The 25,540-nt window shown below is 38.0% G+C and overlaps 1 protein-coding gene across 14 annotated transcripts in view; it reads left to right on the forward strand.

Annotated features, from left to right (window-relative positions):
• ATG10 (autophagy related 10) overlaps window positions 1–25,540 on the forward strand; it is a 232,731-nt gene that overhangs the window by 170,997 nt on the left and 36,194 nt on the right. Inside the window, exon 6 of one of the 14 annotated variants that reach the window (XM_064596325.1) lies at window positions 10,723–13,679. The exons of the other annotated variants lie outside the window; for them this stretch is intronic. Coding sequence (XP_064452395.1) covers window positions 10,723–10,914 — 192 coding nt within the window. The 3' untranslated portion in view covers window positions 10,915–13,679. Of the gene's footprint in view, window positions 1–10,722; window positions 13,680–25,540 lie in introns of those variants that run through there. 14 annotated transcript variants of the gene reach the window in all.

Here is a 25,540-nt window from a genome sequence, read left to right on the forward strand (position 1 = left end):
AGATTCCACAACCTGAATCCATGGTCTGAGAGGTTATTGCTCTCATTTTGCAGTATTCTAAGGACAGGCAGCTATTGTATTTTAATTGAAAACAAAATCCCAGAAGGGAAGAGTACTAGAATAGGTTCTTGGGATTTGGGGACTTGCTTGAAACTTTATTTAATTGCTGTTTTGCATGACTTTTCACATTGACTGTTCTGAAGACTGAACATCCTAATTTTGTTAGTGCAAGTGTTACTTAATATGATGATTTACCTTTAAGGAGTGTGATGTGCCTTAAACATTTTCAGGTACATACATGGATACATTATATAGCTCATTTCCCCTACTTTTTCCTGCAGATGTTTCAGTTAAAACCAGGCAGGTTCCTTTGATCATTTATCTCAGCTGAGGGGGGGTGGATTCAAATCTAAATGCTAATACTGATTTTTTTTGTTAATTTAAAAAAATTTTTTCACCATTTTTAAAATTTAAATTCAATTAATTAACATATAATGTATTCATAGTTTCAGAGGTAGAGGCCAGTGATTCATCGGTCTTATATAATTTGATTTATTTTTTAGAAGTCAATTTCAGAAAAAAAATTGATTTTTTTAAAAAGAGAATTTAGTAAAAATTTTGAAATTTTGGGTGGGAGTGATGGATTGTTTCTATTATCATGAAAAGAAAACAAGGTAAAAAATCTCCAAGTCAAACAAAAACAGTCCCACCAATATTAGTTAAGTAAACATTTTTCTGGAAGAATATTTACTGATTTTTCTCAAAATATGAAAACTGAATTTATTTCATGGTGAAATTTTTGTGCTTGTGGGGGATTGTCTTAAACTTTTCTTTATTTTTTTTTAAAGATTTTATTTATTTGAGATAGAGAGCGAGAGAGAGAGAGAGCACGAGGGGGGGGTGGGGTGAGGGGTAGGGAGAGAGAGAGAAGCAGGCCCCACTCTGAGCAGTGAGCCAGACTCTGGGCTCCATCCCAGGGCCCTGGGATCATGACCTGAGCCGAAGACAGATGTTTAACCAACTGAGCCACCCAGGCGCCCCTCAAACTTTTCTTTTTAATTAATAAATTTCCTAAGTCTTAATAACTAGAATCTGAGTCATTAAGATATAATAAAAAGAGCATAGACTTTATAGCAAGAAAGAGGTGGACTAAACGCTGGATCTGCTCCTTACAAGCTGTATGTCTTTGGGCAAATTGCCCAAAGATTATTTTGCCTAACATTAATGTAGCTATACCAACTTTCTTATGGGTAGTATTTCATAGATCTTTCTCTACTTTTAATTATTCATCTTTCTCTGGTTTATTTTTTTCCTGATAAATAGAACATTATTTTAAAAATGTCATATAGTAAAATTGACCTTTTTTGGTGTACAGTTTTGTGAGTATTGACCTACTCATAGAGTTGTGTAACTCTTGCCACAATCAGGATACTGAGCAGTTTCTTCACCCACCCCAGACTCCCAGGTGCCTCTCTGGGTAGTCAACACTTTCTCCCACCCCAACCCTTGTTCTCTCTGCCTATGTTTTGCCTTTCCCAAAATGTCATATGTAGATTTATACAATATACAGTAGTCCCCCCCCCTTTTTTTTTTAAAGATTTTATTTATTTGACAGAGAGAGATACAGCGAGAGAGGGGACACAAGCAGGGGGAGTGGGAGAGGGAGAAGCAGGCTTCCCGCTGAGCAGGGAGCCCGATGTGGGGCTCAATCTCAGGACCCTGGGATCATGACCTGAGCCGAAGGCAGACGCTTAACGACTGAGCCACGCAGGCGCCCCTTCGGTAGTCCCCTTTATCCACAGTTTTGCTTTCTAAGGTTTCAGTTATCAGTGGTAAACCATGATCTGGAAGCAAATGATCTTCCTTCTGACAGAACCTCAGAAAGTCAGTAGTAACCTGATACTACATCACAATGCCTATGTCATTCACCTCAGTTCATCTTATCACATAGGCATTTTATCAACTCGCATCATCATCAGAAGGGTGACGTTTCTATTATGAATTTTCTAAGGAACCTCTGTATTGTTTTCATAGTGGCTGCACCAGCTTGCATTTCTCTCAGCAGTACATGAGGGTTCCGTTTTCTCCACATCCTTACCAACACTTGTTGTTTCTTGTCTTTTTGATTTTAGACATTCTGACAGGTGTGAGGTGATATCTCATTGTGGTTTTGATTTGTATTTCCCTGATGATTAGTGTGTTGAGCATCTTTACATGTGTCTGTTGACCATCTGTATGTCTTCTTTGGAAAAATGTCTATTCAGATCCTCTGCGCATTTTTAATCGATTGTTTTTTTGGGGTGTTGAGTTGCATAAATTCTTTGTATAATTTATTTAATTTAAGATTTTGTTTATTTACTTATTTATTTAGCATGAGTGGGGGGAGGGGCAGAGGGAGAGGGAGAGAGAGAATCTCAGGCAGACTCCATGCCCTGTGTGGAGTCTGACACAGGGCTCGATATCGTGACCCTGAGATCATGACCTGAGCCGAAATCGAGAGTTGGATGCTTAACTGATTGAGCCACCCAGGTGCCCCAATTCATTGTATATTTTAGATATTAACCCCTTATAGGATATAGCATTTGCAAATATCTTCCCTTCAGTAGGTTGCCTTTTTGTTTTGTTCATAGTTTCCTTTGCTGTGCAAAAGCTTTTTATTTTGATGTAGTCCCAATGGTTTATTTTTGCTTTTGTTTTTGTTGCCTGAGGAGACATATCTAGAAAGAAGTTGCTACTGACAATGTCAGAGAAATTACTTCCTGTGTTCTCTTCTAGGATTTTTAGTTTCAGGTCTCACATTTAGATCTTTAATCGATGTTGAATTTTTGTGTATGATCTTAGAAAGTGGTCCACTTTCCTTCTTTTACATGTAGCTATCCAGTTTTCCCCAGCACTGTATGATATCACTCATATGTGGAATCTAAAAAAAAAAAAAGAAGAAGAAACAAACAAAAAGCAGAATCAGATCTGTAAATACAAAGAACAAATTGATGGTTGCTGAAGTGGAAGGTGGGGAGAGATGATGGGCAAAATGGGTGAAGGGAAGAGGGAGATACAGGCTCCCACTTAAAGAATGAATAAGTCATGGGAATAAAAGGCACAGCATAGGGTATATAGTCACTGACACTGTAAAAGGCTTGTATGGGGACAGATGGTAGCTACACTTGTGGTTGAGCATACAGCACAGTGTATAAACTTGTCAAATCACTATGTGGTACACCTGCAACTAACATTGTGTGTCAACTATACTAAAAAAACAATAAGGATAAGTACAGTACAAAAATATACTTTGAGATCACATTCACACATTTTTGTAGTATAGTGTTATAATTGTTTTATTTTATTATTAATTATTGTTATTAATCTCCTATTCTGCCTAATTTATAAATTAACCTTTATAATTGGTGTGTACATACAGGAAAAAAACATAACATATATAGAGTTTGGTACTATCTTTGGTTTCAGGCATCTCCTGGGGATGTTGGAATGTATCCCCCCAGATAAGAGGAAGGGACTACTGTATAGGGTTTTTTTTTTTTCATATATTTTTTTTATTATGTTATGTTAATCACCATACATTACATCATTAGTTTTTGATACTGTATAGGGTTTCGAGTCTGGTTTCTTTCACTTAGCACAACTTTGAAGCTCATTCATGTTGAGGTGTATATTGATAGTTTTAACTTTGTATTGCTGAATAGTATTCCATTATATGAAAGTATAACATTTTGTTTATTCATTTACCAGCTGAAGGACCTTGGGTTGTTTTCACTTTTTGTCAGTTAAGAATAACACTACTGGGCCGCCTGGGTGGTGCAGTTGGTTAAGCATCTGCCTTCGGCTTAGGTCATGATCCCAGCATCCTGGGATCAAGCCCCACATCGGGCTCTCTGCTTAGTGGGGAAGCTGCTTCTCCCTCTGCCCTTCACCTTGCTTGTGCTCTCTTGCTGTCTCTCTCTCTCTCAAATAAATAAATGAAATCTTAAAAAAAAAAAAATAACACTACTGTATGTCAACTATACTTCAATAATAATTCTTTTACAAAGAGTAACACTGCTATAAACATTCATTAACATGGTTTGTTTGTTGATATAGTTTTCATTTCTCTTGGATACTTAGGAGTAAGATTATTAGTCTATATGGTAAGTATTTTTTAAAAAAACACTAGACTGTTTTCTGAACTATCTGAACCATTTTGCATTTCACCAGCAATTTCTGAACTTTCCACTTGTTCCACATCCTCACTAGCACTTGGTATGGTCAGTTTTTAAATTTATTTTAACCATATCAATTAGTGTAGAATAATATCACAGTGTGGTTTTATTTTGCATTTACTTGATGACTGATGGCATTGAGTATCTTTTTGATGTGCTTGTTTCACATTCCTGTATTTTTTTTGGTGAAATATCTTTTCAAATCTTTTGCCCATTTTTTAATTGGATGCTTTATATTCTCAATATTGGATTTTGACAGTTCTTTACATATTGTAGATTCAAGTCTTTTACCAGATATGTGATGTACAAACACTTTTTCCCAGTGTGTGGCTTCTCCTTTGATTCTTTTAGTAGTGTTGCTCACTACTAAAGTTTTTAAATAATAGGAAGTCCAGCTTATCAAAAAATAATTTTGTACTGTACTTTTAGTATTCTATCAAATAACTCTTTGCCTAGCCCAGGATCACAAAGACTTTTTCCTAGATATTTTAAAGCTTTAGTTTTTACACATATCTGTGATCCATTTTGAGTTAATTTTTGTGTGAGGTATGAGTTTGGGTTCAGGTTTATTTATTTATTTTTTTGCATGTGGATGTCCAGTTGGTCTGCCACAATTTGTTGAGAGATTATTCTTTTTTGATGGAGTTACCTTGTACCTTTGTCAAAAATCAATTGGCCATATATGAGTGGATCTATTTTTAGACTCTCTTTTCTTTTCCATTGATCTATTTTTCTGTCCTTTCACCAATACCACACTGCTGTGCTTATTGTAGCTTTATATTAAGTCTTAAATTCAGAGTGTAAGTCTCTCGACATTGTTCTTTTTCGAAATTCTGTCAGCTATTCCTTTGCCTTTCCATATAAATTTTAGAACCAGTTTGTCAATATCCACAAAATTTGGAATTTTAATTGGAATTCTGTCTGATCTGTGTAGATCAATTTGGGGAGAAATGGCATCTTAATAATAATAAGTCTTCCAATGTGTGAAAATGTTTAACTCTCTATTTTTGTATGTCTTTTTTGCTTTCTTTCATCAGTGTTTTTTATAGTTTTAAGCATATAGATCCTATGTGTATTTCTTAAATTCTTACCTAAATATTTCAGGGTTTAATGCTATTATAATTGGTATTTTTTAAATTTCAAATTCCACTATTCTTGTTATTATATAGAAATAGAAATACAATTAATTTTTATATATTGGCCATTTATCTCGAGACCTTGCTAAATTCACTTATTAGTTCCAGGAGCTTTGTCATAGTTTTGGGGTTTTTCTATGTTGATAATTGTGTCACCTGTGAAAAAAGACAGTTTTATTTTTTTCCTTTTTAACCCGTATGCTTTTTTCTCCTTTCTCTTGCCCTTTTACACTGGCTAAGACTTCCAGAATAATGTTGAAAAGGCGTGAGGAGAGCTGTGATGGCTAAGTTTATATGTCAACTTGACTGGGCCATGGTGCCCAGAGATTTGTCAAACATTATTCTAGATATTTCTGTGATGGTATTTTTTAGATGAAGTTCACATACAAATCAGTAGACTTTGAGTAAAGCAGGTTACCCTCCATAATGTGCATGTGCCACATTCTATCAGTTGAAGGCCTTAATAGAAAAAGACTCGCTTCCACAAGCAAGAAGAAATTCTGCCAGCAAACTGCTTTTGAATTCTAAATAGTCTTCCATGGGTCTCCAGGCTGATAGCCTTCCCTGCATATGTCTCATGTGAGCCAATTCCTTAAAATAAATTTTTCTCTGTCTATCTATCTATCTATCTATCTATCTATCTATCTATCTATCTATCATCTATCTACCTACCTACCTACCTACCTACTTATCTAAACACACACATGCACACACAACTACACACACCCATACATCCTGTTGGTTCTGTTTCTCTGGAGAACCTTGATTAATACAAGACAACACCTTTGCCTTTTCCCTGATCTTAGAAGATTGGTCATACGATTGTTTTCTTTAGTACATTAATATGATGAGTTACATTGATTAATTTTCAAATATTGGCCCAAGCCTGCAATCCAGGGATAAATTCCCATGATATATTATTCTTTTTTTTTTTTTAAAGATTTTATTTATTTATATGACAGAGAGAGACAGCGAGAGAGGGAACACAAGCAGGGGGAGTGGGAGAGGGGAGAAGCAGGCTTCCCGCAGAGCAGGGAGCCCGATGTGGGGCTCAATCCCAGGACCCTGGGATCATGACCTGAGCCGAAGGCAGACACTTAATGACTGAGCCACCCAGGCGCCCCTATATTATTCTTTATATATATATTTTTGGCTTCAATTTGCTAATGTTTTGTTGAGGATTTTTGTATTTATTTTCATGAGAGATATTAATCTGCAGGTTGTTTTCTTGGTGTTTTTCTGGGGATATGAATAGTCTTGGACCCTTTTATAGAGTCCCACAGTTTTTTAAATCTTTTTTTTTTTTCCTCCCTTCTTCAGATTGGGTAATTTGTATTGATCTATATTCAGGTTTTCTAACTTGTTCCTTTGTCATCTTCATTCTGCCAGAGAGCCCATCCTCTGAATTTCTCATTTCAGATACTGTATTTTTCAAAGTTTCCGCTTGGTTATTTTTTTATTCGTATCTGTGGAGAACTTCTATTTTTTCATTTATTTTAAGAGTGCTTACCTTTATCTCCTACAGCATGTTTACAATAGCTGCTTTAATGTCTTCGTGTAATAATCCAATATTTGGGACATTCTGAGATTGTCATCTGTCTTTTCCCTTGAGAATTGGTCAAATTTTCCTGGTTCTTGGTTCGTCAAGTAATTTTAAATTAATATCCCGGTCATTTGACTATTAGGTCATGAAATTCTGAGTCCTGTTAAAGTTCTGAAGAGAATGTTGATTTTGTTTGTTTGTTTTTCTTAGCAGGCTATCAGCCAACTGAGGTTCAGTCTCCAAGTTCTGTCTCATCTTCTCTGAGTGGTGTTTCCAATGTCAGTTTAATTTTCTAAGCATTTGCTATGCTGCTTTGCATCTCTCCTTTGCATGCACTTCTCAGGCACTATTCTGAGACTTGAGTAATATTTTAAATTTCAGTTCAGTTCTCACAGTTTTTGCTAGGATGGTTTGGATCTGTCCTGGACATGCACAGCTTAGGGGTGAGCCTGGGATGTGTATCTGTTTGTATACAGATTTAGGGGATCTGTTTCTCCAGCTGTCTATGCCCCAGGACTTCTCCCATGCTTTCTGGGTATTAGAGGCTCCTTTTCCTGGTCTTCTGCCTGGAAAGACAGAGCTTCTCTTGGAGTTTTAGCCTCTTGCTGTGCATGTAGTTCCATGTGACTGGGACCACCGTTGAGACAAAGCAGCAAGAGAAAAGAGAGAAGAAAAACAAACGTGTATTCCTCCACAGTCTTCAAATCACAGTGTCTCCTTTTCCCAGTTGCTCTAACCAGAAACAGATTTTTTCTTCTTATTGTTTGTTTTTCTCCAAGTTTTAGGCTGCCACTGCAGTTCAGGTCCATGACTGGGACCACCTTTGGGGCAGGACTATGAGAGAGAAAAAGAGGGAAAGAAAACATCAGAGAATCTCCCTCCCCCAATCTTCTTCAACTCACAGAGAGCCCTTTTCCTGGTTGTCTGGCCAAAGAGGGGTTTATCCCAATGTTTTTGTTGTCTATGCTTCTTACACAATTCCACAGTGGGACAACCCTTGGGTCAAAGCTAGGAGAGAGAAGAAGAAAAACCAGGGAACTTACTCCCATGGAAGTTTTTCTTCAAGTTTGCTGCTCTTTCCAATCTGCTACCTTTGTAAGTTTTCAGAGTCCTAGGTTAGCTGCTTTTTAAATTTTGGTTTTTTAGTTTTAATCAATGAGAGACATAAGCTTAGTGAGCTTACTGCATCTTGACTGGCACCGGAACTATAGTGTTCTTATGTTTAAGGACTGTACATATTTTTTCCTATTTTGCTGTGCTTTAGAAAGCCAAAAATTTTTGTCTTTAAACCAGAGAGTTTAATCTGTTAACTTTTATTGTAATGACTGATACATATCAATTTTTTTCTACATCTTATTTGTGCTTCCGTTTGTCTTACCTTTTGGTTTCTTCCTGGAGTATTCCTGTACATCTTAAGGAATGATGTAACTTCTATGAGACTCTTTTTTAAAATCTCTAAAATAGAGATAAAGGGATTTAGCTAGAGTGTTATTTTAAAGATTAATAAGATAAAATATTTAACATATCTAGCACAGTCCCAGATACAGTTAATTTCATTATTCGGGGCGCCTGGGTGGCTCAGTCGTTAAGTGTCTGCCTTCGGCTTAGGTCATGATCCCAGGGTCCTGGGATCGAGTCCCACATTGGGCTCCCTGCTTGGCGGGAAGCCTGCTTCTCCCTCTCCCACTCCTCCTGCTTGTGTTCCCTCTCTCGCTGTGTCTCTCTCTGTCAAATAAATAAATAAAATCTTAAAAAAAAAATTCATAATATTCATTGAGCACCTCATATGTGTTCCATAACAGAACAGGTATAAATTACTGCTCTAGTGGAACTTACATTCTAGTGGGGAAGATATCAATAAACTAAATAAGTAAATTACATAGTCTGCTATGGGAAAAAGTAAAGCAGGGAAGGGAATAGGGAGAACAGTAGCAGGGTCGAGGTGGCAGTTGTAAACTGGCAAGTTCTTTTCTCTATGAGAAATGGTACTGCTTTATTCTTTGCATGTTAGCACTTTATATTTATTGTTAGCACTTTATATGGCTTTATTTATTTATTTTATTTATTGGAGGGGGGCAAGGGGCAGAGGGAGAGAGAGAATCTTAAGCAGTCTCCACACACAGCACAGAGTGTGATGTGGTGCTTGATCGCACAGCCTGAGATCATGACCTGAGCTGAAATCAAGAGTTGGACGCTTAACCAATTGAGCCACCCAAGCGCCCCCGTATAGCACTTTATATGTCATTTTGCAAAGCACGCTAATATCTCATATTTTATTTTTATTCCCATTCATTGATTCAACAAATGTGGGTCAGACTTGTGCTAGACTCTGGGGTACAGTGGAGAATAAAAACAAATGTGGCATCTGTATGAAGTCTTTAGGGCTATTTCTACATTATTTCCATATTAGAGGAACTCACTGATAACCAATTTACTTATCTCTTTCACAAATATTTCTTGAATCTTACTCGGTACTGGATACTATAGTAATTGATAGGTTAGCAAGATTGACATGGTCTCTATTCTTATGAGTCTTATAATTTAATGATAAGACAAATGTTTAAACAAGCAGTTGCCTTCTCTGGCTCTAGTAAGGAGATGATTGGAAGGCAACAGGAGTAGAGGAAGGAGGCCAGTAAAGAGCAAGAAGAAGTCACCCAAGAAAAATATGATGATGGCCTAGATTGGGGTGGAGGCATGTAGAAATAAAGGATGATACTAGAGATAAAGACAAACTCTCTTTAGGAGGTGGAATTACAGTGCTGGGGAATGTGGGTGATGGATGATACCACTCACAAAGGAGGAATGGGATGAGTTCGGTTTTCAAGATCCTAAGTTTAGGGGCACCTGTGTGGCTCAGTTGTTGGGTGTCTGCCTTTGGCTCAGGTCATGGTCCTGGGGTCCTGGGATGGAGCCCCACATTGGGCTCCCTGTTCGGTGAGAAGCCTGTTTCTCCCTCTCCCACTCCCCCTGCTTGTGTTCCCTCTTTTGCTGTGTCTCTCTCTGTCAAATAAATAAATCTTTAAAAAAAAAAAAAAAGATCCTGAGTTTAGAGGACAGAGCATGCAAGACATCCAAATGTCATGTCTCTGAACCTCATGAGACATGCCAGAACTAGAAATGTGGATTTGGAAGTTATCAGCAATAAATAGTAACTGAAGCCATGGGAGTAGATGAGGTCATCCAAACATATATAAAATGAAAAGAGAAAATGGCCTAAAAGAGAATTCTGGGGGTGCCTGGGTGGCTCAATTGTTAAGCGTCTGCCTTCAGCTCAGGTCATGGTCCCAATGTCCTGGGATCGAGCCCCGCATCGGGCTCCCTGCTCGGCGGGAAACCTGCTTCTCCCTCTCCCACTCCCCCTGCTTGTGTTCGCTCTCTCGCTCTCTGTCAAATAAATAAATAAAATCTTAAAAAAAAAAAAAAAGAATTCTGAAGCATTCTATCACTTAAGAGGTAAGCAGAAGACTGTCTATGAAAGGCCCTAAGAAAAGGTAGGTAGAAGTACAGGAGGAAATGCGGGAGGTGTTGAGGCCCTGGAGCCTAGGGAGGAGTGGGTTTCAGCACTGTGGACATACTGAGTGTGCAGAAAAGCCAGGTAAGAAAAACTGAAGTGTGCCCATTGGGTCCGCCACAACCAGTTTGTTTGTGTAGCTATGGTGAGTAAACAAACTGTTGTGGTGTGATGCCTGAAAGGGGGATGAGGAAGTCGACACAAAATTAACATTGTTGTCATTAACTGGGGAGGAAGATAGGATGATTCTTGGAGAGAAAAATGGAGGGGAAGGAGGATTTTATTTTTCACTATAGTTGATTTTTTTTTCTCTAGGATGGAAAGGACTTGGATATTTTAAAAACTGATAGGAAAGAGCCAACGGAGAGGGAAGATATAGGAAGAAGAGAATTGAAGGAACAAAGTCCCAGAAAAGCTGGGGGTGATGGAGGGACAAGAGACGACTCTTCCTTTTTAACAGAAGTTATAAAGAACAAGATATGGTTATGGATTCAGATGTATTTTTAGTTTGGCAAGAAAAGGATATTTTATGGTTTCTATATTTTCTGTGAAGTTGGAAGCAAACTCATCTGCTGACAGAGAGGGATTTCATAGCTTTAGAAAGAATGGAGAAGATTTGACTTCCTTCCATGGGGGATGGAAGAGTAGACTAGAGAAATATGTCAGGTCAAGGAGGCGGCATGGAGGGTCCACTTGAGGCAAGCCAAGTTATATGATCTTCTCCAGCAGTGCTCAGCAACCTGGGTGCAAATGCAAAAGAATCAGCCAAAGGTGGGATTTTGCCAGGTGCTAAAATGGAGAGATAGTAGGTAAGGAAATTGAGAATATTGGTAAGAAAGTGATTGAAATGACTAAGAATAGAATCTAAGTTTAAATAGGAAGAAAGGAGGTGAGCTTATGAAAAATGTGGACCAGAGGTTCCCATGAGATTAAAGAACTGAAGTCTTGGGAATCTTCTAAGAGATCTGAAAATATAGATGTTTTGGTCTGACAATGGTTTTAGAGAGGGAGTGACTCTTGATGTTGATAAGTTCCTCAGTGAGGCTGTTGGAGTGCTTAGCTGAAGTGGAATTCAAGAAAGAGAGACCAGAGTGTTGCATGGGTCATTCACGTGGATTTAGAGTCACCTTAGATGATAGGGGCACTTGAGGTAGAAGGGAAGACTGAATCAAATGCTAAAATTTTAGATGCTAGATCAATAAATAACAGCAATGAGAAGGAGGTAGAAGGTATTAGAATCTGATGGCATGTACATGAAATGAGCTGATTTTTTTTAACATTCTCTTATGGAAGTACAACATATATTAACAAAAGTATACAAATTTGACATATGCAGATATTAATTTTCATGTAGTGATTCTACTTCTGTAGCCACCATTCAGTCAAGAAATACATTTCTGAAATCTCAGAAGCCCCCACCTCATGCCTGCTTCCCATCACTTTCTTTCCCTTTTCCATAAATAAAGCCATTGTCTGATTTCTAAAACCTTGTATTAGTTTTGCCTGTTTTTTGAACTTTATGTAAATGGAATCATATACCATGTACTGTATTCTTTTAATTCTGGTTACTGAAGCACAATATCATGTTCACGAGATTCATCCATATTGTTTCATATAGCAGGAAAAATCATTGATTTTTATTGTTGTATAGTACACTATTTCATTGTATGACTACAACACAATTTACTCATCTTTCTACTGTCAATAGACATGTGGCCCTCCCCCTAAGTTTTAGCTATGATCATTCTGATCATGTCTTTTGATACATATACGTATATACTTCTCTTACATATATACCAGAATAGAATTGCTGGGTCATAGAGTATGAATATGTTCAACTTTAATAGGTAATACCAGTTTTCCAAAGCTCTTGTATCAATAAACACTCCTGTCAGCAGCACAGGAATTTTGGTTGCTCTATCTTCTGACCACTGTTTGACATTGTTGTTTTTTTAAAATTTAACCATTCTGGTGGATGTGTTTTAGTATTTCATTGTGCTTTAAATTTGATTTCCCTGATAATTAATGAGGTTGATATGTTCTTTTGTGAAGTGCCTGTTCCGATATATTGCCATTTTTTTTTCCCTATTGGGTTGTCTTTCTCTTCTTGACTTGTAGGAATTTTTTGTATATTTTGGGTATGAGTTTGGTGGAGGTATGTGTAGCAGATAGCTTCTCCCACATGGTAGCCTGATTTCTGATTTCCTTGCTAGTGTCTTTTGATAATCAGAAGTTTTTGTTTTAATGTAGTCTAATTTATGACTCTTTTCATGGTTTGTGCTTTTTGTAGACTGAGATAATTGTCTACCCCAAGGTCATGAAGGTAGTCTATGTCCAGTTCTGTTCAACAGAAATTTGTCTAAAAATACAGATGTTTATATCTGTGCTGTCCAGTGCAATAGTCATTAGACACATTTAGCTCTTGAGCCCTGGAAATGTGGCTAGTGTGACTGAGGAACTGGATTTTAAATTTTATTAAATTTTAGTAAATTTAAATAGTCACATGTGGCTGTTAATTATGCTGTTGGGCAGCTGTGTTACCTAGATGCTTTATTATTTTACCTTTCAGATTATTTCTGTGAGCCACTGGGAACTGGTTTTTGTTTGTGGTATGAGGTATAGGTCAAATTTCATTTTTTTTCCATGTAAATATCCAGTTGGTGGCACAGCACTATTTATCAAGAAGATTGTCCTTTCCACACTGCTCTGTCACTTGTGTTGCATATTAAATTTCCACATATGGACAGGTCTGTTTCTGGATTCTCTGTTTATTCAGTTGTCTGTCTTTTTGTCAGTATCACACTGTCTTTATTACTGTAGGTTTATAGTAAGTCTTGATATCCAGTGGAGGAAATTGCCTAATTTTATTCTTCTTTATCTTAGCTGTTCTTGACTCTTCATTTTCATTTAAATTTTATAAGCAGCTTATCAATTTCCACAAACTCATTCTGGGACTTTGGTGTTAAATTAGATCTGAGATCAACTTGGAGTTAGTAGGAATTTTTACAGTATTGACTCTTCCAATTTGAATATGGTATATCCCCCCTTTAATTTAGTTAAATTTTTGCCTTTAATATCATTTTATAGTATTCTACTTATAGCTCTGCCATATCTTTTGTTGAATTTTCTTAGCTTCTTGCTTTGTCTATGGCCTCCAGTATGTTGTTGAATAGAAGTGATATGGGCATTTCATTCCCAATTTAAAGGGAAATCTTTCAATACTTTAAGTATGAGACTTACATTAGGTTTTATTGTAGGTATTCTTTATGTGATTGAGGAAGTTTCCTCCTATTCCTAGTTTACTCAGTGTTTTTGAGATGTTGATTTTTTTAATTCAATGCTTTATCTGCATCTTTTGAGATGATCAATGACTTCTCTTTTACTCTCTTAATATGGTAAATTACATTGATTTTCAAATGTTAAATTAACCTTATATTCTTGGGGAAAATCCAATTTGGTTTTAAAATACTTCCCCTCACTATATTGCTGGATTTTGTTTGCCAATATTTTGCTTAGGACATTTTCATTCATATTCATAAGAGAAGTTCACCTATAATTTTTCTTTTTTTTTTTTTTTCAGTTTCAGATATCAAGGATACATTACCTCCATAGATGGGTTGGGAAAGAATCTTTTTTTTTTTTTTTTTCTATTCTCTGGAGGAGTTTATGTTATATTCATGTTATTTCTTCTTTAAATGTCTGGGAAAATTAATCAATGAAGCATCTGGGTCTGGAGTTTCCTTTATGGGAAGGTTTTTAATAAAATGTATGATTTCTTCTATAGATGTCTTACTGTCTAGCTATCAGTCTTATTGTGGCTTCTTCAAAGATAGTCAATTTTTTCTCTGGCTGCTTTCAAGATTAACTTTTTGTGTGTTTTTTTGTTTGTTTTTAGCCATTTTATGTGTATTTTCTAGTCTTTATCCTCCTTTAGATTCATGGTTCTCTTTGAATGTGTGGCTTGATGTTTTCCATTGGTTTTTGAAAATTTGTGGCCATTTTCTCTTTAAATATATTGCTTCTGCCCCAGGCTCTCTGTACTCTCTCGGTGACTCTAAATTACAGGTATTTAGACCTCTTTACCGTATATCATATGTCTGTCATGCTCTTTTCCTTTTCCTTTCTGTTTTTCTATGCTTCATTCTGATTTTTTTCCCTGACCTATCTTCCAGTTTCATCTGTGTAAATACACTATGAAAGCCTTTCAATGAGATCTAAATTTGAGTTATCGTATTTTCGGGTCTAGCGTTTTAATTTAGTTCATTAAAAAAAGTCCAGTTTCCTACTAAAATGTTCAAGCTTGTCCTGAATATATTAATAGAAGTTTGAAGTCCATGTCTGCAAAATTCTTTATCTGAATAATGGGGTTATTTCTATTGTCTGTTTTTTCTCTTGGGTTTTGGTGAAATCTTTTCATCTATCTACATATTTAATAGCTTCTTTTTATTAGGATCCAGATGTTGTGTGTATAAAACTTAGAGAGATAATCTAAGGCTCTGTGAAATGTTATTTTTCTCCAGAGAGGATTTATTTCTGCTTCAGGCAGGCAGCTAGCTTAGGGCACTAGCAATTTCTGATCACATTGATCTAGTTAAGGATTGAGATGTTTTGAAGCTGGGCTTCAGTTGCTGTAAGGACTGAACTGTTTCCAGTACCCTTACTTTTGAAGTTTAGTCCTTCTAAATCCAATCCAATGTAAATCTAAATGTGTTTACCAGGGGCCCTCTTCCTTGGTAGACTCTGAAATTTCAGAATCAGCAGTCAAAAAGGCAAAAGGCCGTTCCAAATTCCAGCTTCACTTTGCTGGGCTTCCTTCTCCTCTTGATTCTTTGTCCTGTAATCTCATGTTTTTGTAACTCTTGGATGCCTTCTAGCAGATGCTAATTTTTTTTCCAACCTGTCTAGTTCCTAGTTGGAACCATGCTGGACATGGAACTTGTTTGGGCTTTTTGATGAAGGTTAGGCAGGGGCTGTTTGGAATTGGCAGTGGGAAGGATTCCCCCCGCCCCAGCACTGAGTTTCTATTTGAGAGGATTGCAAGGAAAAGAGAGTCTTAAGGGGCTGTTAGATTTTAGTCAGGACAAAAGTTAAAGGATTATGTGCTGAGAAAGTTGGAGAGTTTGGAGGAGGGGAGGGTCAATGTAAACTTTTTTTTTTCCTCTTTTTTTCTTTAGGATGGATTGGTTGAACTAGATGACATCTAAGTTTCCATATAATTTGAAATACTAGGATTCTATTAAATGAGCTGGGCTTCCATTCAGGTTAATTTAAAAGTTTAATTAGAACTTAAAGTTTCTCCTATAGAGATAAGGAGGCTTATCATCATAAAGAAAACTTCCAGGTTTTAATTTCAACACAATAGCTTCCAGTTGTAAAACATCGAACCAGCTTCTTTCCATAGTACACAATGGGATTCTAAAATCTTAAGTCCAAAGGGAACCAGTTGCAATATTATCTGCTAGGAATTTACTATTCTGTGGATCATTATATAGTGTTCATTTATGGAAACTGCCTCATTTCTCTATATCTTACAGTGTATTAGGATTTTATTATTTCTTATATATAACCTACAGATTCTGGATCATTCTCTACCCATGATGTAATGGCCTCCACTCATCTAACTTCTCCTGGATCCTCAGACTCATTCTCTCCTGGATCCTCAGACTCATTCTGTCATGCCCTTTCTGTCCCCCAACTATGTTTCCCACTTCTCCCTCTATACCATACTTTTCACTATGCTGTCTGGAATTCCTCTTCCATGGGGGAGAAAGTTTCAGTTATTCTCAGCCATTCCACTGACCGTTCCTTTCAGTTACTGTCTTTAACTGAATCTGGCTCTCTCTTCCCCTGCAGCCTTCTCTTTCCTGAACATCTCTAACTGCCATGTGAGCCTCATGCCCCCTTCAGCCTTGTAGGAAATCTGTTAGCACCTTGTGGCCAGAGCTGTTTCACCACCCACCATCCTGATCTCTCAAGGACTGCCTCTTATTCCTATACTCCTGTATTCCCACTCCGGCAGTTCCCAGCTGCACTGAGTCCTTCAGTCCATTTACCCCTTTGCTTTTTACACTCACCACCTCTGTACCTCAACATTCTCACACCTCTCTATAGCGGGTGTAGGCTCTATGACCCAGGTCAGTAGTCATTCTCTTCCAAACCCTTTAATATCCTATATCTCTCTCTTGTTGTGCCCATCTCCAAGCAATTGAACATCTCTGGGGGAAAAAAAGTCACACAGCCATATTGTTGAAGCCCACTTCAAATTGATAACCACAAATCTGAAAAGAACACACAAGATGGCCAGGTCATTTGATACCATTCCTCTAGTATATTCACTTTCCTTCTTCCCTATTTCACACCTTTTCCTCTCATGACTCAAGCTCCTCTTCCCTGCACCCACTGTACCTCCTAGTGAGAATAAACCTAATCAGGAGGGAGCCACCTCATTTTCTTAGCATGAATCCTCAAGCCTACCAACATCTGTACCCAGATACTCCACTTATATTACTGTTATTGTGGGGGAAAGTGGACCTGCCCCTTTCCAACTATAGCCCCTGCCTTGTGTCCTGGATTCTCTTCCTTCTCAGGGATGTGACTCCCACGGTAACGCCCTTCCTCTCTTACATCATCATGTCTTCCTGCCATGAGGTCCTTCCCATTGCTATATAAGCACCCTTATTATCACCTATCTTGAAAAACTTGCCCTTCAGGGATTATGAACAGAAAGTTCATAGACAGGTACAAACAAGCATCTTATATTTGAAAAGATATTCAAGCCTACTCATACAAAGAAGCATGAAAATTACAACTATACTGACATGCCGTTTTTTAACCTACCATATTAGCAAAGATATAAAAATTTGAAAACACATAGTACTGAGACGAGTATGGGAAGAAAGGATATTTTCGTACTGTGCCATTGGGAGTAAATAAGTACAACTTCAGGGGACATCAATTTGACAGTATCTAGAAAAATTACTAATTTTATATGCCCTTTGACCCAGCAGTCCCACTTCTAGAGTGAATCCTGTGTTAGACCTGCCAGTGCTGGAGTGCCCCCAGGGCTTAGGAGAACTTCTGTGTCCGCATTCTCTTCCTAAGTGGTTTTATCCAGTTCCATGTCTTTGAGTATCTTTTCTATGCTAGCGATTCAAGTTCAGTCTTTAGCCCAGGGATTCCTGTGCAGGCCAGACTAATTTATTTAAACAGTCTTTGTGGTAGTTTGATGGCATCTCAAACCTAAAGTGGCCCAAATAGGATTGATGTTCCTCCTCCCCAGTCCACTCCTTCCCTCGTCAACCCTTTTTCCTTTCAATAAATGATTCCACTATTCTCTCAGTTTCTCAGGCCAGCAAACAAACCATAACTAGTGACATATTTGATTTCACTTAGTCCTGAACTTTTTGCCTTTATTTATTCCTTGGCTTTATTCCATTTGTAACTTACCTTAACTCAAAAGACATTGAATTTGCTTCTCTCTCTCCAATTTCTGTTTCATACTTTTCCTTTGGACTTGAAACAAGTTCTCATCTTCCAGGCTCAGAGTTTGGTTCCTCCTGACCATGGTTTTGACTTTTCATCTCTCCCTTCCCTTCTAAGTGCTTCTCCCAGTCTTCCTTGGTGACCTTTTTCCCTCTGGCCACCACCTTCCTTCAGCTCTTTGGACAAAACTCAGAGAATGCTAACCAGTTAAGTGACTAATAGGGAAAACTTAGAATGTCCGTGTATTAATTTATAACCATGCCAAATGAAGGTGAAAGCTCATGTTAGCTGATCAGCATTGAGGAACATTATTGGAAGCCATCTTATAATGACAGTGTTAGCCGGTGAGCCTAGAAGCACAGCAAGGAGAGTTTGATGATTTTAAAGGCAACATCTAGCCTGGTGTGGCCAGCTCCACGATGCATATTCCTGCTAGTGAGACTAGTCACTTTGTCTGTCATCTACCCTACTAAAATGTAGTTTGTGACAGCAGGATCCATATCTTTTGTGGTCACCATTAAATCCAGTGCTTAGCTCATGGATTAATCCTGCTAGAATTCTCTGTCCTGGATGGTGCTACATGAACACTGCCAAAGTCTGCTCTCTGACTTCCATTTTCTCTGATCTCTGCTAATTCTCTCTTTTATGGTGACATGTTCTTATGAATTATTCAAACCAGAGTTGTGTTCTCTCCACTTTGGGCCTTGGATACTATCTTTTAAGGTAACTTTTGAAAAAAAAAAGTGATCCCAAACATTTGGGGTTGATTTCACAGTTTGATTATGAGGTTCTGCTTCACTGTCACTTCTGTGTACTTCCTAAACTACTCCTTGGCCTACTTGTGCTTCCAGAAGCTAGAAGAGTGAAACGTCTGCTCATACCTATGGACTTGCATGTGGTAATCTTTGAACACTACTTCATAATCCACAGATATTTAAATGTGAATGACTTGAGATGTTTCTAAAAATGTAATTGATCTTCAGGAATACAGATTTACCACCAAAAGAATGTGCCACAAAATCTGAAGGCAATGGAATATAGTTGAGTTTTTTGACAGGTAAGAATAGAACAAAAAACATAGGCATGACAATGAGCTAAATGTATGATATTTTGTAAGCCTGATAGGAATAATTTAGTAGAAGCAGATGAAGACTACTCATTTATGAAAGATTTGAAGTTGCATTGTTGTTGCAACAATTATAATTGGGTTCCAATTATAATTACTATTATGATTAGACTAATGGGATAAGTCTTTTTTTAATATGAGAAAAATTTATTCAAGGCTTGTTCTTACCCTTCATGTGTAAAAGAGTCTGAGTAATAAAGCGTCACTACCTGCATATTCAGAGCTCTTGTTGTACCTAAGAAGAAGACTGTCAGCCCCTCAGAGCAGGGGATAATTGTTCAGACCAGGCCATAGCTTACCAACGGCCTTCTGCGGGAGAGTGTATCTCTGAGGCCAAGGGCCTCTCTCATCACGTGCAGTAAACACTCATCAAAGTTCCTGTGGAGACCCAAATGCAAAGTGCCTGTCAGGGAAGGACATACAGGGCAGTCTTCTCCTGGGCCAGAGGACAAGGACCACATGTATTCCATTCTCCACAGCATTCCTAGAATCTAGCCAAGTGCCTGGCATATGAGAGGCTCTTATAAATATTTACTAAATAGTATGAATGATGACATTATGCATTTTAGAGCTTTTATTTGTTATTTATTGCTGTATAACAGACTACCTGCAAATTTAGTGCCCTAAACATTTATTATCTTCCAGTTTCTGTGGGTAAGGAAAACAGGCGTGGCTTAGCTGGGTCCTCTGGCCCTCGGTTTCTCACTGCGCTGCAGTCATGTCAAGGCTCAACTGGAAAGGATCCACTTTCTGGCTCACTTACATGATTGTTGACAGGACTCAGTTCCTCATTGGCTGTTGGACGTGGCCTCATTTTGTTCCCTGCCGTATGAGTCTCTCCATAGAGCATCTTCCAACATGGCGGTGTGCTCCATCAGACTGAGGAAGTGAGACAAGAGAGCATCGACAAGAGAGAAAGAGCTAGTACTGTAGAAGCCGCAGCCTTTTGTAGCCTCATCATGGAAGTGACATCTCATCACTTTGGCCATATTCTACTCATTAGAAGCAAGTAATGAGGTCCAGCCCACATGCGGGGAGAGGAGATTGCACAAGGGAATGAATACCAGGAGATAAGAATTATTGAGCCATTTTAGAAAGCTGCCTACCAGACCTGGGTTTTTTTTTTTTTTAATGATGACATTCTCAGAAAAAGAATTTTAATTTTTATATATCCTTTAAAAAAATTAGAATTAGATGTGTCATATTTGTTAAGAAACATCCATTCATTTTTTCCTGAAACAGAAAAACAAAGGTTAACACTGATAAAGGAAGCACCTGCATTAAGCATATTTTAAAAATATTTCCAGATTGTTACATTGTAATAAATAATGACTTTCTGAGTATTCAAAGACCCAAATAGAAGGGAGTGTATTGCAGCAAGCTTAATCAATGTTTAGTGATGATGGAATGTAAAATCGAAAAGCCAAGGATAGAAATCAAATTGCCTTTCTGCAGAAAGATCCTCAACAATTGAAAAACTGCTCTATAAAACTAAAGAACAGCTTGATGATTTAGAAAATAGAAACTGCAGAAATATTCTGTAGTTCCTAGATATGTCCTCACTGCTTATTAGCTTGTCTGTTTGAGAGCAAAGAGGAAGGGCAACAAAAAGAGATTCAAATTAGTGAATTTTGCTCTGGCCCTGAGCCACACTGGCTTAGGACTATTAACTCTTCAGTATATCCTGGACTAAAAATAAATCTTCTGCCCTTTTATTTTCAAGTACTTTTCTTTCTGTATATTCAAACTAGAACACAGACACATATTATTAATTTATATTTGGACTTATTTAATGGACCCTTGAATGAATGGATTTTGATGTTCTTATATGGTAAAATTATTCATTATATCCACAGTAATATTATTGTTTTGAAATAACACAATCGAATTAGTCACTCAGCAACTTGTGTGACTTCAAGAATGCTAACTGGATATGTATAGAATGGGAGATCACTGACAGATGGGCAACACTTCAGCGAAAGCCACTTCTAGATACTTAACCTATGACCAGGAAATGTCTTAGTCTAGCACTAGATTATTCTAATATGCCTAGCCAATAAAACTCACGCTATTAAGAGTTTTCAATAGATTTGAGTTTACAACTATAAGAATGAAGATAGTAGCGGCAGTTTACACACTTTTTTTTTTTTTTTTTGCAACCCATTTCCTAGAAGCAAAATGCTTGACTTCTGTAAGAATGCTTAGACCTGTAGTGAAGTTGAAAAGGTCATGGGCTTTGCAATTAGGCAGACATCAGCCTCTGCCTAGTTCCTTGATAGCTGTGTGACCTTGAGTAAGTTACTTAACTTCCTTGGAAACTCAGTTGTCCTCCTATATAAAATGGAAAAATGGTGCTGGTGATGATGATGATGATCACAATTAACGTTTGTTAGGCACTTGTTGTATACCAGGCACTATGTTATTTTTTATGTGCATTACTTTGTTTACTCCTCATAATAACCCTGAGGTGTGAATCTTATATATTTCACACACACACACACACACACACACAGATGAATTCTTTCATCTGCCCATTACACAGTGATTTTACCATTTTCATCTTTACCTACCTCCACTCCAGAACCATCATCACAGATTTTGGCTAGACTCTGACTTTCTTCTTCTAGTGAAAGATGCAAATTGCTTGTGGAAGCTTATAGCCCACAGATTATTAGTGGCCGTTTTTGCTTTCTGTACCATGTGGTTCTTTTCTGCTACTGGTTCTAAATGCTTTTTTCTCCCTTCCTAATACTTTTCATTATACTGACTTCTTTGGGGTGAATAACCTTGAATTTATGTGTCTTATTTTTATCTTTGGATGGCATGTGTGAGTGTGTGTGTGTGTGTGTGTGCTTGCAGAATGATCATTGCTATTATAGCTTGCTTTTATTAAACAAATCCAGTTGTTTTTGGTACAACAGCCAGGAGGGAATGGTGGAGATAAACCCATCAATCATTGGAATATGTCAGTTTCCTTCATCTTCTATTTACTATCCAGATCTGGGGCTATTTTTACATGAATCCAGAGTGTGTGCTTTTTCTAATATGTAGTTAACAATCTGAATGACACGTTCTTTATAGTACCATAATAATTCTATCCATTACATCACTTAATTTATGGGAGTGCTAACACCAAAATCGATAAACATTATTTCTGAAATGTCAAGAGTGTTAATGGTGTGATTAAAAAAGAAAAAGATTCTAAAATCTCTCTGCACAGAACCCTTTGATATACTGTTGTTGAGGTGCGCCTATCCCAAGCTGTGATATGGAAGACTTAAATCATTAAGACTCCGTCAACTTTAAAAATGTGTGTCGGCAGCTATTTTTAGCCACACGAATCTTTTGTGCCATATTGTGGAATTCTGTTAGCAGAGAGAGGGAGAGACTATATGTCTCAGAGAAGATTGTCTCAGGTTGTTTTGAGACATATCAACAGTTGCTAAGGAACCGTCGCTAATGCTTCTGGGAAATCCTGTAATATTTCACTTAGAAATTGGGAGAAATTTTTATAGAGCAAAGCTTCTTAGACAAGGAAAGCAGCATATATAGGGTGATATTAGGGAACAGTTTCAAACTGGAAAAAGTATTTTAAAGTTTCCTAGAAGATTGAGTTTAAATGGAGTTTCTTAGCACCATATAATCGCCTCTTACAGAATCCTGGAAGCTCTCATTTACATCTGATTTTAGAACAAGTAGCATTTTAAAATCTGGTCACATTTCAGTTTATTTTCCATGATTGATGTTTTAAAATGGAGATTAGCATTTCTTTTCACACAGAATTAATTAGCATGCTAGGATGGTGGTTCCACTGATTGTCTTATTTTATAGTGAAAAGACTGTATTAATAGTCAACACTTAATAGGCACTGACTGTTTACTAGGTCCTACATAGAGACATAGTCTTGGCATGTAATGGTTTTGTAATCCAAATAGTGCCCTCTGATTAACTGTGGCATTGTAGATAGTGAAGAAATTTTCACCAGCCACCTTCACTGAGGCTTCTGTTACTGAGGGAGTCAGGCTAGCAGCCTAACACAGTTCAGTGCACCATCCAGGGAGGACTGCTGGGCTAATCACTTGCAACAGCCACTATTAGCTAGCGTCCACCTAGCCACACAGAGAAAGCTTGCTTCACATGGGAACATTACTTCTTTTTTTTTTTTTTTTAAGATTTTATTTAATTATTTGACAGAGAGAGACACAGCGAGAGGGAACACAAGCAGGGGGAGTGGGAGAGGGAGAAGCAAGCTTCCCGCTGAGCAGGGAGCCCAATGTGGGGCTCGATCCCAGGACCCCGGGACCACGACCTGAGCCGAAGGCAGACGCTTAACGACTGAGCCACCCAGGTGCCCCGGGAACATTACTTCTAAACAGCTGATTTTAACCGTACAATTTGATCTACACGTTTTATTACTTCCAGGCTTAATATTAGAATCTGGGGAGAGAGTGGCAGTAATTCACTGTTTTCTCTTTCTTTCATTCACAAATATTAAATGAACACCTATTACGAGCAAGGAACTGTGGTTAGTGCTGGCGTTAGGACACAGCACATAGTCCTTGCCCTCAAAGAACTTATATTCTGGTGGAGAGACAAATCTGCAAACAAGCAATTGCAAAACAGTAGGATAAGAGTCATCATGAAAGTGTGTAAAGAGCTGGGTGAGGAGCAAGTGCAGTTTTCCTGTCTGGGAGAAGGGGCAAAGGCCTCCTAGCTGGAGCTGAATAGTTTGTGAGTCACACACACAGGGAAGGGGGTGTAAAAGGAAGCAAGCAGTGAGTGCAGGGTCCCAAAACCATGACCAGGAACAGGCTCCACTCAGTCCTTAATGGTGGTGCCCAGGGCAGGGGAGAGAGTCAGAGATGGAGCAGAACAGGTGAACAGAGGATCTATCACGGAAGGCTTGTTCTTTCAGCATCTACGTGGTGATTCTCCAACTTCTTTTGAAGTGCTAGAGCCCCTGTATTTTTTATTAGAAGACTGCTGTAGTGAGCCAACAATAATAGGGATGGGGAAGTAATAATATTAGGAGGAAAATGATGTTGCAGGGAAATATTAGGAGGGAAAATGTGTAAAAATTGGTGAAGCCATTGCCAGGGGGTTGCCAGTTGAGAAAATACGTGATCCAACTTTCCCCCAACACACATAACTTCTTTCTCTCCTGTTCTCCATCTTTCTGTGGCCCTCTCTACAACAGGCTGTTTCACAGCCCCAGGCCTTTGCTGCCCTCCGTCTGGAACGCTTTCCCACTTGGCCTGGTGATCCTTTCTGAGTTTTCATGGCAAGCCCTTATGATGCCTCTGCATTTCCCTATTTAGAATACCAACTGGAAACTTCAAAGATATATGGTTCCTACTTAATTGCAACTTCTTCCACTGCAGTGGCTATATTTTGTTTTTATTTGTGTAGCATGCATAAGCAGTGCATAACTTTTGCCTAACTAAGGGCTAATAAATGTTCACTGACATGAAATGATTTGATAGAGTTTCAAAAAAACCTGAAGATCGGGTGTCAAGTTCAGTAATAATTTAGAAAACACCCAGATGTCAGATGATCACAGCCCAGGTAACTTGTCTTGATATTGCCACTTGTCTTAGTGTCTGTTTACTTGGAGGGTTTTCCTAACAGAGAAATCAGAGCCAGGGCAACGTTAGGCCATTTAGGCCATTTGTTTGGACTCCAAATCCACAATGTAGAGATGGTTCAAGAACCTAATGCTGACAATGTAAGAGGCAGACATGCAAGAATACAGAAACAAGTAAGTAAAATTAATGATAGCAGCAAGTAAATACTAAGTGTCAAATAGATGATTCAGACTGATATATGCTCGAAGAACATAGAGGCGATACAGAAGGCCAATCGCCCTTGAGTATAGAGTAGCAAATTCAGCATTAATTCCAAGTCTGAAGCCCTGACTTTGCACTCCAGTCAAAATAGTCACCAAATAAAGGTTTTGCTGGTCTTTTAGTAAATGTGTAAACAGAGAAGCTTGTATCAGAGTTGCATTAAAGGTCATGCTCGAAGTAGACCAAAATGTGATATTGATTAGTGCATTTCTTCTTACGCTACAGAAGCAGAAGCTATCAGAGAAAATGTCTGTGGTGGTTTGCCTAGGACCCTCTCCCAGTGTTATAAAAAGAACAGAAGTGTTCCTGGTGATTTTGTGCTTGTTTTAGCTGGAACCATCTAGTCAGACAAATTGTTGGTCATCACAAAGTCAATAATACAAACAATTGCATGGAACATGTTTTGTTGTGAAGATAAAGTTTCCTTGGAGGAAAACTCAGCATTATTAACATTAGACACTTATCTACGGGCCGACCCATTGAACACCATATGTTTGGAGTCAGGATAAATGTCTGACACCATTTTTCCCCTGACATGGCAAGACAGGGTACAGTTAGTGTTGCCTCTACTTCCCAGTTTTAGAGTAGAACTAAATAAATGAGAGGTAGTATAACAAACATAATGATTAAGAACAACCCAAACTGCTTGGATTCAAATGCTGGCTTCTCCAAACTAGTT

Source organism: Mirounga angustirostris, unplaced genomic scaffold (assembly GCF_029215605.1).
Source record: "Mirounga angustirostris isolate CCGP_5_RB_7025 unplaced genomic scaffold, mMirAng1.0.hap1 SCAF_7, whole genome shotgun sequence".
In the NCBI taxonomy this organism is placed as follows: Eukaryota; Metazoa; Chordata; class Mammalia; order Carnivora; family Phocidae; genus Mirounga; species Mirounga angustirostris.